We start from the raw sequence: 12,615 nt of genomic DNA, 5'->3' as shown, positions 1-12,615 counted from the left end.
ACGGACGGACAGACTGACGACCACAAAAGCTCACCTTGTCACTATGTGACAGGTGAGCTAAAAAACAATAGGGGTTGTCTACTCCAGCAGCCCTACAACCCTATGAAGTTTGAAAGTTCTAGGTCAAATGGTTTTCCAGTTATTGCTCGGAAATGAAGTGTGACGTACGGACGGGGGGGAGAGACATAATTAAGTAAAAATATTGATGCCTAATGATTAACAATCAATGCTGGACTTTCCACCAATACTAATATCTCACTTTAACGGGCCTGTGATTCAAATGACAAGAGGACAAATTTTAAAATGGCACTATATCGCTCCCCCGACTCAAGTATGTACGTGATTTCTTGGACAAGGACATCTACTCAATGCTACATGCCAAATATGTAAGCTTTAGGCCTTGAGGTTTGACAAAAGTGACCCCATGGGTAGGGCCAAGTTGACCCAAGGGGCATGATTTTAACAAACTTGGTAGAAACGCAACAATGTATCAAGCCAAATATCTAAGCTCTAGGGTTCAAGGATTTAGACAGGCAAGAAGATTTTTGAAGTTTTTCCTGCGTAAGTCTTTGTTAAACACGAGGGCCCTGAAGGCCCTGTATTGCTCATATAACCTAGTTCTTACCCCCAGATAATCTAGTATGTAATTTAACATACATTTCATTGAGACAGACATTTCGACCATGTTTTATGTAGATCAGGTTGATCATTTACTCAATTTTTCAATTATTTGACTTAGTGACATAGTTTTCGACTTCAGGTGCTTCACGTTTGAACTTTACCTAGATTTCATACACACAAACATTCTAACCTTGATTTATGACGATCAAGTTGAAAAAAAAGGTCTCTCAGTGTTAACAAAGTTTTTCTATGATTTAACCCAATGACAGTTCCCCCCTCCCCCAAGTGATCAAGTTACAAATTCATCCTAGATTTTTAACAGACAAACATTCTGATCAATGGTAGTCAATGTGGCATTTTGAGGGTTCACAATGTCATTCTATGATCGGATCTAGTGACCTAGTTTTGATCTAGATAATCCAGTTTCAAAGTTGACCTAGATTTCAAAACGACAAACATTCTGACAAATTTTTATGAAGATCAAGCAGAAAATGTGGCTTCTACAGAGTTAACGAAATGTTTCTATTATCAGACCTAATGTTATAGCAAGACCTCAAGTAAACTAGTTTTGAACCAGTTTTTGATCTAAAAGAGTCCAATATATGGACAAAGATTTATAACGATCAATTTGAAAAATCGGCCTCTGAAGTGTTTACTAAGTTTATATGACCAACAGTCCTAGTTTTTTCTCAAATGAACCAGTCACAAATTTATCCTTAATTTTAAAAGGACAAACATTCCAGTCAAGTGTCATGAAAATCTATGTTCAAAATGTGGCCTCTTGATTGTTATAAGACCAAGTAGAAAATGTGAACAAGGTTTTTCTTGGATCTGACATAGTACCCTAGCTATAGATTTTACCGAAATATACAAAATCAAACACAAAATGTGGCCTCTAGAGTGTTAACAAAGTTTTTACAATGACCTGACCTAGTGACCCAATTTTTGATTTTAGGTACTAACCCTATTTTGATCTAGACTTCACAGGGACAAACATTCTAACAAAGTTTTAAGAAGAACATATATAAAATGTGGCCTCTTATGTTAACAAGGTTTTTCTATATGACCTAATGCCCTAGTTTCAGAGCTAAAATAACCCAGTTTCTTTCTTGACCTACACTTCATACAGACAAACATTCTGACAAAATTTCAAGAAGATAAGGTAGGAAATCTGGCCTCTAGAGGGTTCACGAAGTTTTCCTATCAATATGAAATAGCAACCTAGTTTATGAAACCTAGACTACCCAATAACGAATTTGTTAGAGGTAATATTCTGACCTAGTTTCATTAAGATTGGGCCAAAATTATGATCTTTAAGTCTTTAGTGTTAACAGTCAAATTGTTGACAACGGATATACAGTGACCACAACTGCTCACCTTGAGCACTTTTGACTCCAGGGGCATGATATGAACAAATTTGGCAGAGGCTCTCTCCAAGTTCTTGGCCTTGTGGTTTTACAGAAGATTTTTAAAGTTTTTCTTATATAAGGCTGCGTAAAACAAGTAAACCCTTGGGCAGGGCCATTTTTAACCCCTGGGGTATAATTTCAACAAATTTGGCAGACCACTACTACACAATCAACAGACTTGGCAGAGGACCACTGCACAATGCTACAAGCCCAATATTTATGCACTGGGTCTTCTGGTTTCAGAAAAGAAAAACTTTCTTGTCTAAGAAGTGTTTCCTACTTTCTTATAGAACTCTTTCGTAAAACAAGTTAACCCTGAGCTGGGGCCAACTTTGATCCCTGGGGCATGATTTGAAAAGCTTTGGTAGAGGACTGCTAGACAATGCTACATGCAAAAACAGGGCACTAGACAACTTTTGGGGACAGGTACCCATACCCTCAGGAAGGGGAATTTTTCCACATTTTAAGATGAAAAGGGGAAGTTTAAGCCATGTATATGTAACTACTTTTCACACTTATTAACACTGTTTTCAATCATTCCTAACTGATGTGACTATATTGCAACAGTAATCTTCCTTAGAGGCACTATATAATATTAAAAGAAAGAGTTAATATCTATTTGTGTCAAACAACCTATCATCAGGGGAATTTTCTTCTGAGAAAGGGGAAAAAAACATATTATTTTAGGAGGGGAATGGTACCCATATTTGGCCCCAAAAATGGCCAAACGAGTGCCCTGCAAAAAGCCTTCTGGTTTTGGAAAGGAAGATTATTAAACTTTTCCTTTTGGTTGCCAAGGCAAACTTCTGCATAAAGAACCATACAAGGAACATGTAGGCCAAGTTTCATCAACCTAGAATGGTTTCAGAGGAAAAGTCTCGAGCAATGTGTGGATGGATGGATGGATGGATGATGGACAGATGGCGAGTGATCAAAATAGGTAAACAAGAGGGCCATGATGGCCCTATATTGCTCACCAGAGTTTATCTGGCCTATTGACCAAGTTTTTGCCCCCAAATGACCCAGTTTCATATAGATTGAGTCACAACTGTTGCCTTTAGAGTTCACAAACTTTTACTTTGATTTCATCATGTGACCTAGTTTTTGACCCCAAATGACCCAGATTAAAACTGGGCGTAGAGATCATCAAGACAAACATTCTCACCAAGTTTCAAAAAGAATGTGTCACAACTGTGGCCTCTAGAGTGTTTACAAGCTTTTCCTTTGATCTGGCCTACTGACCTAGTTTTTGATCCCACATCACCCAGTTTAGAATCTGACCTAGAAATCATCAAGACAAACATTCTGACCTTGTTTCATAAATATTGGGTCACAACTGTGGTCTCTAGAGTGTTCACAAGTTTTTCCTTTGATCTGGCCTACTGACCTTGTTTTTGAACCCATATGACCCAGATTCATACTTGACCAAGAGATCATCAAGACAAACATTCTGGCCAATTTTCATAAAGATTGGGTCACAACTGTGGCCTCTTGAGTGTTCACAAGCTTTTCCTTTGATCTGGCCTACTGACGTAGTTTTTGACCCCATATGACCGAGTTTCAACACTGACCTAGAAATCATCAAGACAAACATTCTGACCAAGTTTCGTAAAGATTGGGTCACAACTGTGGCCTCTAGTGTTCACAAGCTTTTCCTTCAATTTCACCGTGTGACCTAGTTTTTGACCCCAAACGACCCAGATTCAAACAAGACCTATAGATTATCAAGACAAACATTCTGATTAATTCTCATGAGTTTCAAACTTAAATTGTGGTCTCTAGTGTGTTGACAAGATTTTCCTTTGATCTGGCATAGTGACCTAGTTTTTGGCCCCACATAACCCAGTTTCAAACTTAACCTAGAAATTATCAAGAAAAACATTCTGACCAAGTTTCATAAAGATTGAGTCAAAATTGTGGCCTCTGAAGTGTTCACAAGCTTTTCCTTTGATTTGACCGGGTGACCTAGTTTTTGACCCCACATAACCCAGATTCGAACTTGACCTAGAAATCATCAAGACACTCATTCTGACCAAGTTTCATAAATATTGTGTCATAACTGTGGCCTCTAGTGTTCACAAGCTTTTCCTTTGATTTGGCCTACTGACCTAGTTTTTGACCACACATGACCCAGTTTCAAACTTGACCTAGAAATCATCAAGACTAACATTCTGACCAAGTTTCATAAAAATTGGGTCACAAATGTGGCCTCTAAGAGTGTTCACAAGGCAAATGTTGACGGCCGCTGCCGGACAATGACCGGTCACAATAGCTCACCTTGAGCACTTTGTGCTCTGGTGAGCTAAAAACATGAAAATATCTCTTTTTAATATTGGTCAATTATGGCAATCAAAAGCCTAAAATCAGGACCAGTTCTCAAAATCCAAGGCCCTCTGGTTCAGGTGAGATAAGAAGGAAATGTAAAATCACAAATTTGTAATACGGTCAATTTCAATTAAATGCAAAATTTGCATTACATCGCCAATAATAAGAAATAAGATTGGCTAACTTCAAGAGCATGAAATTTTGTGGTCTAAGCCAAAGAGGCTATTTCAAAGGAAAATGAACTTGGGAATTCAATCTTTGAAGATAAAACTTTTACAGAAATTTCATTTGTCACTGGAATTTAATATTGCAGATTGATGCAGCCATAAAACAAGTCCCCTATAAATGTGCCGATCCATGAGAAAACGTGTATTAAAGACAAAAGATCAAAACTGAGATAACAAAATATTTATAAAGAACATTCTTTTACCTTTCAAAAATTTGATGTAATTATCTTCACTATTTAAAGAATTAACAATGCTCTGAAGGCATTTTGAGATGTGACACCATGAAAGCAGTATGACATTGTTGAGCATAGACTTTACTTTTTCTGTCATTAATAAAACAAATTATGCTTATCACCTACTAAACATCGTACATTTGAATATTTAGAAACAATTTAAAATGATTTTACTGAAAACTTACTTAACCATATATCTTTGGTTTCATCATAGGCCTTTTATCTATACACCACTACATTTTCATGATGCATGGGTGCTTTGGAATTTCCATTGCCATGACAACACAAATGACAATTATTTGTAAAATAATATAGAATTTGATTTGCCTTAGACAACTGTATTACAATGTATTTGTTTTAGTATTAGCATGAACATATGGAAAACAATGCTTTTCCAGTATTTCAAAACACTTATCACGCAATAACTGTATCATGTCACTTATACAGGTTTTCCCATGGAACAGTCCAAAACATTTCACAGAATAAAGCAGGAATAACATCAAATAATTTTGCAATTTATTCTGTTTTCACTTTATACATGTACAAGGCAGAAGTTGTATGATAAATGCACAATATAAATTTGTTCTAATCTGACAATGACATCTACAAATAATTTTCTCTATTTACACAACAACATTTAAAGTTGTACACAACATACTAGAGTAAGTTTCTATGTAATATAACAAAAGAATGTACTTGCACTAATGGTACAAAAGTTAACAATTCTATTCAGAAACTTTACCCCCCCCCCCACCCCACCCCCCACAAAACAAGACAAAAAAGTGCTGCAGCAATTAATGATGATTTCAATGCTGATGATGAATGAGTGGTATGATACATTTGATAATGTGAGATGATTATGGAAGTGATGGTATGATAGATATTGATGGAGGTGAAGACTAATGATGAGCCAGTGTTACATGCAGTTACCATGACGATGAAACATTAATTCAAACGAGATCACAGCATAACATGAATGATGGCATGCCAGTTTCTTAATGAATAACTACACTCATTTTACAAAATTTGTAGATTGTTAAGGACTGAATTAAAATTCATAGAAACAAAACTGCTAAAACATTAAATTTTGTAAACTTGCGATATACTAACAAAATGAAATGATTCTGTCGCTGTTGTTCTATGATGATGATGACGATGATGATGGTAAAATGAGATTTGGCAAAAGGTTTACTAAACAAGAGCACCGCCTTGCGGGTGCTGACGCTCATCTGATTTTTTTTGTGTAACAGAAATATTGTCCTACCCATGATTTTCTAAGTCTAAAAAGGGTCATCATTCATGCAAAAAGCAGGATAGAGTTATGTTTCTTGATGTTCAGTGTCCACTTATGATGGTGAAAAACTGTTGCAAGTTTTAAAGCTATAGCTTTGATAGTTTATGAGAAAAGTTGACTTAAACATAATACTCAACCAAGAAAATGATTTTCTAAGTCCAAAAGGGGCAATAATTATTGCAAAAAGCAGGATGGAGTTATGTTGCTTGCTGTACAGGGTCAGATTATGATGGTCAACAAGTGTTGCAAGTTTCAAAGCAATAGCTTTGATAGTTTAAGAGAAAAAGTTGACCTAAACATAAAACTTAACCAAGAAATCTGATATTTTCTTAGTCCAAAAAAGGGCCATGAATCTTTCAAAAAGTAGGATGGAGTTATGTTTCTTGCTGTACAGGGTCAACTTATGATGGTGAACAAGTGTTGCAAGTTTTAAAGCAACAGCTTTGGTAGTTTAGGATAAAAACTGACCTAAACATAAAACTTAACCAAGAAAACTGATTTTCTAAGTCCAAAAGGGGCAATAAATCTTGCAAAAAGCAAGATGGAGTTATGTCTCTTGATGTACAGGGTCTGCTTATGATGGCGAACAAGTATTCCAAGTTTCAAAGCAATAGCTTTGATAGTTTAGGAGAAAAGTTGACCTAAACATAAAACTTAACCAAGAAATCTGATATTTTCTAAGTACAAAAGGGGCCATAAATCTTGCAAAAAGCAAGATGGAGTTATGTTTCTTGCTATACAGGGTCAGCTTATGATGGTGAACAAGTATTCCAAGTTTCAAAGCAATAACTTTGATAGTTTAGGAGAAAAGCTGACCTAAACATAAAACTTAACCAGGCAACGCCGACGCCGACGCCGACAACCGCTCAAGTGATGACAATAACTCATCATTTTTTTTCAAAAAATCAGATGAGCTAAAAAGAAACTAAAACCAACTGAAGGTAAACTATTACAATAAAGAAGTTTGGTGCAATGTTTGAACTAAAAGACAAGTCAATTATAAAATGTAAACCAACAGGGGGCCATCATGGCCCAAAGTCACGCAACTGACATTGCCTATTCTATTTGGAACATGTTATAATCTCCTGTATAATGAAAGGTGACATCAAGCATTTCTGATTAGAAGTCATTTTAATGTTTTTCTATTTTAAACTCTGGCTAAAAGGGGTTATTAAACAAACCAGTTAACAAACTTAAGCAAGATCAGCACAAGAATGCTAATGCTACAGACTATGTTTGGTGAAGATAATTCACACAGAGATCATTTGAAGGTTTTTCTTTTTAGCATTTCCCATTTTTAAAATCATTTGAGCATTTTCCGTTTTTCCCTGAAACCTTAACTCATGAGCTACATTCAGGTCCAAATAATGCTTTAACAACAGGTGAGAATATGAAATTTCACTAAAACTGCCAACTGTCAGTATGGATCCACCACCTTAAAAAATATTCTAGATTTAGCTTTAGTTTAAGACTACAAGCAGAACAATTTGAACAAAACGTTTTCCCCCTATATTCAGCTCTAGCAACCCCTACAAAGGGCTGAACTATTTAAATAAACGTGAGGCAATGATACTTCCGACCAAATCTGGTGAAGATCCATAAAAAATGGTTCGTGAGATAAAATGAATACTCGTAAAAAGAGGTCTGGTGGAACCATATGAACAAACTTGCAAGAGGTCCAAGCTAGAATGCTACTAACCAACTGTAATTCTGACCAGCAGTTTCAGCAGAAAAGATGCTTAAGTAAAACTGTTGATGCCAGATGACCGTCCATCCACCTATACTAAAAGCTCACCCTGAACAAAGTTCAGGTGAGCTAAAAATGACATTTATATTGGAATAACTGCTGAATAATTATTAGTGATTTATTCTGTACCCACATTTTCCGAGAAGACTTTATCAGACATAAGAAATGAATCTCAATAAATAAGTCTCAATGTGTGCATAGCAATAAATGTGTGAAGAAAAAAAAAAAAATTCTTAGCAATAATGAGTTTGCCTATTTTTGGGAATAGCTGAAACTACAGAGGCACTTTTTGTTAAGTATCCATAGTGACAGAAAGTAATCACGATAAAGGTAGAATTGTAATGATGTTTCTATCAAGATTTTGATAGAAGTAACTGGGTTTAAAACTGTGCTCAGCTAGATATATTTATGTAGCTGTTTGCCATATTTGTTAAACAGTATCTTTGAAGGTTTCTAACAGGGTAAGCCTTCCTTTTGTTTGATCATGCGTTTCATAAATGTCATTGCACTCAATTATCCTTTTCTTCAATGAAACTATAAGCAAATAAGGAAATATCTAGAATATAGTTCTTCCAAATGCTTGTTGCATGCTCTCCTTTATGCAATGGTTCCCAAACAAAATTATTAATTTTCTTTAACTCTTTAAGCATAAACTGTCAACCAAAGACATAAAAGGCACTAAAATATGGGTTTGAACAAGTGCAGGTTTCCACTCAAAGCCTGGGTTGCTCCGTTCTAACTTCATCCCCACACACTAGAAATAAAGCAAAAACAACAACAAAAATAATAAAAGAAATAAAAGAACAAAAACACAAACAACAAAACACACTAAACAGTAAAACAATAACAATAAATATCCTCAGATTTTATGCATGGCTTTCTGTTGTTGTTTTTTTTAACTTGAGACGGAGTGTTAAGCAACATTTTTTTGTAAATCTTATCACAACAATTAGATTTCAAAATCCTTCCAAGACATGGATATAGAAAATGGAGGTGAGGTAGAAATGGTTGATCATTTTAAACATAATATAGTCTTGTTTGACCGCTGTTGCCTTTAGCTTTTGTAAACAACCATTCATTGGCTTAAATAGCTCATAAAAATAAATCACGATCAAGATACTGTAAAATCATTTAATTTCGTGTGCATGAAATTTCGTGGTTTTGGTCAAAATGGTAATTTCATGGGGATATGAATTCGTGGATTTCAACTTTTGAACATAAAATGAATGGGAATTTTACTTGTTTGTTGGGATTAAATTTCGCAGATTGACTCAACCATGAAATCCACGAAAATTAGTCCCCCATGAATATAAATGATTTCACAGTATTGATAAAAAGAAATTCTACACAGATGAAACTTGTGACCACCTGTGTCATGTGAACAAGCAGAAACACCTTGGGTGACAACAAATCATTACAATTTTAAGCTACAGTCAAGTACTGAACTAAAAAACGCGATTTTATCTAATGGTGCCTAAATAAGATATAGTAAAAATACATGCAAGAAAAAACAACAGTGCCAGCTTACTAAGGCAAGAGTTCTAAGGTATTGCTTGATGCAGAAAACAAATGCTTCCCTAGTTCAGAGGTATATCTGCCATTCTGAACTAGCAAAAACATTAAAGGTATGTCTCCTTTTGGGAATGTTTCTCTTTCATTTTTACAACCCCAAAATACTACTGCAATACAAAATAGGTACAGGTAGAATTTCCATATTACATGAATTTTTTTCAATTTCTGATTCAAGCAAATACACTTTATAAATATGTCAAAACTATGTGAAATAAAAGTATCTTGAATTTCAAAATTAGACATACAAAAATGCTCACAAAACTCCTTTCTGCACAAACAAAATTTCATTAACAGAACACCCACAACAAACATACATAAAATTATTACAGCACAAAAACTGTTTACTTACGAGGATTCCTGGAAATCAGCTTCTGATCCTTGTTCTGATGCACTCTCCTCGTCCATCCTTCGTCGTTTTACAGCCGTGGACTGATGTTGCGGCATACCCAGTCCCGGTGCTGGGGTAGCAGTGTCCCAACTCTGGTTTGAAGACTCTTCAGCAAGTGTTCCTGACAAATGTAAAACATACTTTCTGCTCTACATATCTGTATGAAACTGGATTTAAACAAAAGTGAGTTGGATTTTACAGCATATCTTTGGGTTTTTCTTTGTGGAACTAGAGCTATCACTAAACGTGATGAATGTACTTCCCTCATGCACTGACACAGTACATTGCAATTTGACGCACACAAGATTGCATAATTATGTGGACTGTATGCATACAGACTGTAAGTACACAGTACAGTAAAAAAAAAAAAGTCCATAACTATCAAAAAAATTTATCTAAAAGAACGTAAATGACCATGCACAACTAGGCTGGTACTGATCACTTGTGTGAAGTTTTTAATTGTGTGCAAGGGTTCGGAAGATTAGGCGCGCACAAGATTGCATATGCAGACTTATGTACATAGTATGTTAACAAGAAACAAGTCCGTACTCTGCAATTTTTTTCTGAAAGAACCTAACATTGCCCATGCAACTATGTTGTTACTGATCACTTGTGTTAAGTTTCATTAAATTGTGTCAAGGGATGAGGAGAGATGTGCCACAAGATTGTGTCTATGTTATAAGTACGTAACAAAAAACAAAGTCCCGTAACTCTGCAATATTTTTTTCTGAAAGAACCTAACATGCCCCATGCACAACTACTGTTGTTACTGATCAACTACAACTACTGTTGTTACTAAGTTTCATTAAATTGTGTCAAGGGGATGAGGAGAGATGGTGCGCACAAGATTGTGTCTACGGACAGACAGACAGACAACCTGAAACCAGTATACACCCACCCCTTACAACTTTGTTGTTTGGGGGGGGGGGGGGGGGGGGTTACAAAAATCATATAAACACCTAACATTCTTAATAAAGAACAGCATATTAACACCTTAATTAGGAAACAGGTCTGCTTCTTTACTGTGACCACATTCAATCTTATCTATTTCTTTTCATAAAGAAATACTGATTTTGAATATTCTATAATGAATGGCTTTGAAACTGTCAAAACAATTTGGTACTAAAATAGGAATGAATAAGGCTATAAAAAGCCCCCCAGCCCCCTGCAAAAAGTCCTGTTTTACCAGCACAATATTTTCTTCACAAGGAACTAGCAACTTCACCACATAAGACAGTCATTTATGAAGCATGACACTTACTATCAGGTCTTTGCTTACATCTCCAAAGAGAGTAATTTATTCAATTGCCAGTACACTGATGATACTAGTCACACACTGCATTTTTTGGACATTAACTCAGGTATGAGCTTGAAAATGAGTATAACTGTCATTCTTCAGTAAGCAAACAGGATTAGAGACTTTAATCAGTAACCTCAAGCATGGCTCAAAACTGTAGTAGTAAGGAAGCAGATACAATACAACTTGTGTTATGAGACCACCTAAAGGACAAGCAAATAGTGGTCATCTCTTAACACAACATCTTTTCTTCTTTAACAACACAAAAAGGAACTGAACAAGAATGATATCAACATGTCGCCTGAAGAATTCCTGAAGTCCACAACAGTCACAGGGCCATAACTTCGGAAAAATAATCGGACACGGAAGTCCCCAAAAAACAGACGTCCACTTCAAGTTGCTGATGTATACCAAGTTTTATTTGAATTAGAGATAACTGAATGAGTTGAATACATAAGTGACAGACAGACTGACAGTTCAAACACGACATGGCTGCTGGTGGCATAAAAGGTGGTCTCTCCAGCAAGTTAGACAGTAATTTCAGGTCAGCCTACTCAACTGCTCAGCCAGTTTGACACCCTGAGTCATAAATAAAGTGCTGTATGTTCATTTAATTATCTAAGACAACACACTAACCATCTATATTGGTATTATTTCTCTTCTTGCCGTATCGTTTCTGTGCTGCCTGTTTCAGGGTGATCGGGTGTATTTCATGTTCTCCCTGCACCAAGCTGTTCCGGTATGTAAGAAGGGCCTGCCAGTCCTCGGAATTCCTCGAAATGGGCGGAACACCAGCAAGCTGTTTGTCCAAATAGTTCAATCTGTCATGTTCAATTGAAATATCATCTTTAAAGAAATCTACTTCACCCTTCGTACTTCAGACTTTTTAATGACTGATTTATCATACAAATGTGATTTTTATTATTGATCACTGGAATTAATCCGCCTTATTACTAGTACTAATGCCCATTCATTATTTGAAGAGTATGCACAGTGTTAGACAGGTTTGTACCCACTAGGGTAATAGGACTTTTTACGAATGCCAGTGGCCAATACATGTTTGAACATACATTTTTATTTCTCAAAATATGCTGTTTTTACTGCACCATTCAAAATGTAAGGAAGATTGCTAATGGTAATCCATATCCTGGCATTAGAGATTATTCACTGACATATATTTGGTTTGGGCTATTTAAAGTGATCATGTTATAATGTTATCAATTAACATAAGTTTACAACATAACATATTAATAGATCTCTGATCTTTCCTATTTATATTGGCCTGAATGACAGACCTCAGATTTGTTACTGGGCCATTATGAAAACACAAGTTCATCAATATTATTCTAGTTTATATTTTTCAAAAAGCCTTTTATTTCTTTCCATTGTTTACATCTCATTTTCCCATGGCATTAATTAGATGTATAGCTGTATCACCAATTTCAGTATAACTCTGATGACAGAAATCTTTATGAGTAACATGTTTCGACATTTTGTGTAAT

At 35.7% G+C, this 12,615-nt stretch overlaps 1 protein-coding gene across 1 annotated transcript in view; it reads right to left on the bottom strand.

The window, feature by feature from the left end:
- Positions 1–12,615, bottom strand: part of LOC123554176 (cohesin subunit SA-1-like) — a 75,596-nt gene that overhangs the window by 17,453 nt on the left and 45,528 nt on the right. The window contains exons 22-23 of the mRNA XM_053547168.1: positions 11,750–11,934; positions 9,778–9,937 (exon numbers count right to left, since the gene is read on the bottom strand). Of these exons, the coding sequence (XP_053403143.1) occupies positions 9,778–9,937; positions 11,750–11,934 (345 nt within the window). The remainder of the gene's footprint in view (positions 1–9,777; positions 9,938–11,749; positions 11,935–12,615) is intronic.

Source organism: Mercenaria mercenaria, chromosome 7 (genome assembly GCF_021730395.1).
Source record: "Mercenaria mercenaria strain notata chromosome 7, MADL_Memer_1, whole genome shotgun sequence".
Classification (NCBI taxonomy): domain Eukaryota; kingdom Metazoa; phylum Mollusca; class Bivalvia; order Venerida; family Veneridae; genus Mercenaria; species Mercenaria mercenaria.
The sequence above is the reverse complement of the archived record's forward strand: the minus strand, read 5'-3'. Positions and strand labels throughout refer to the sequence as shown.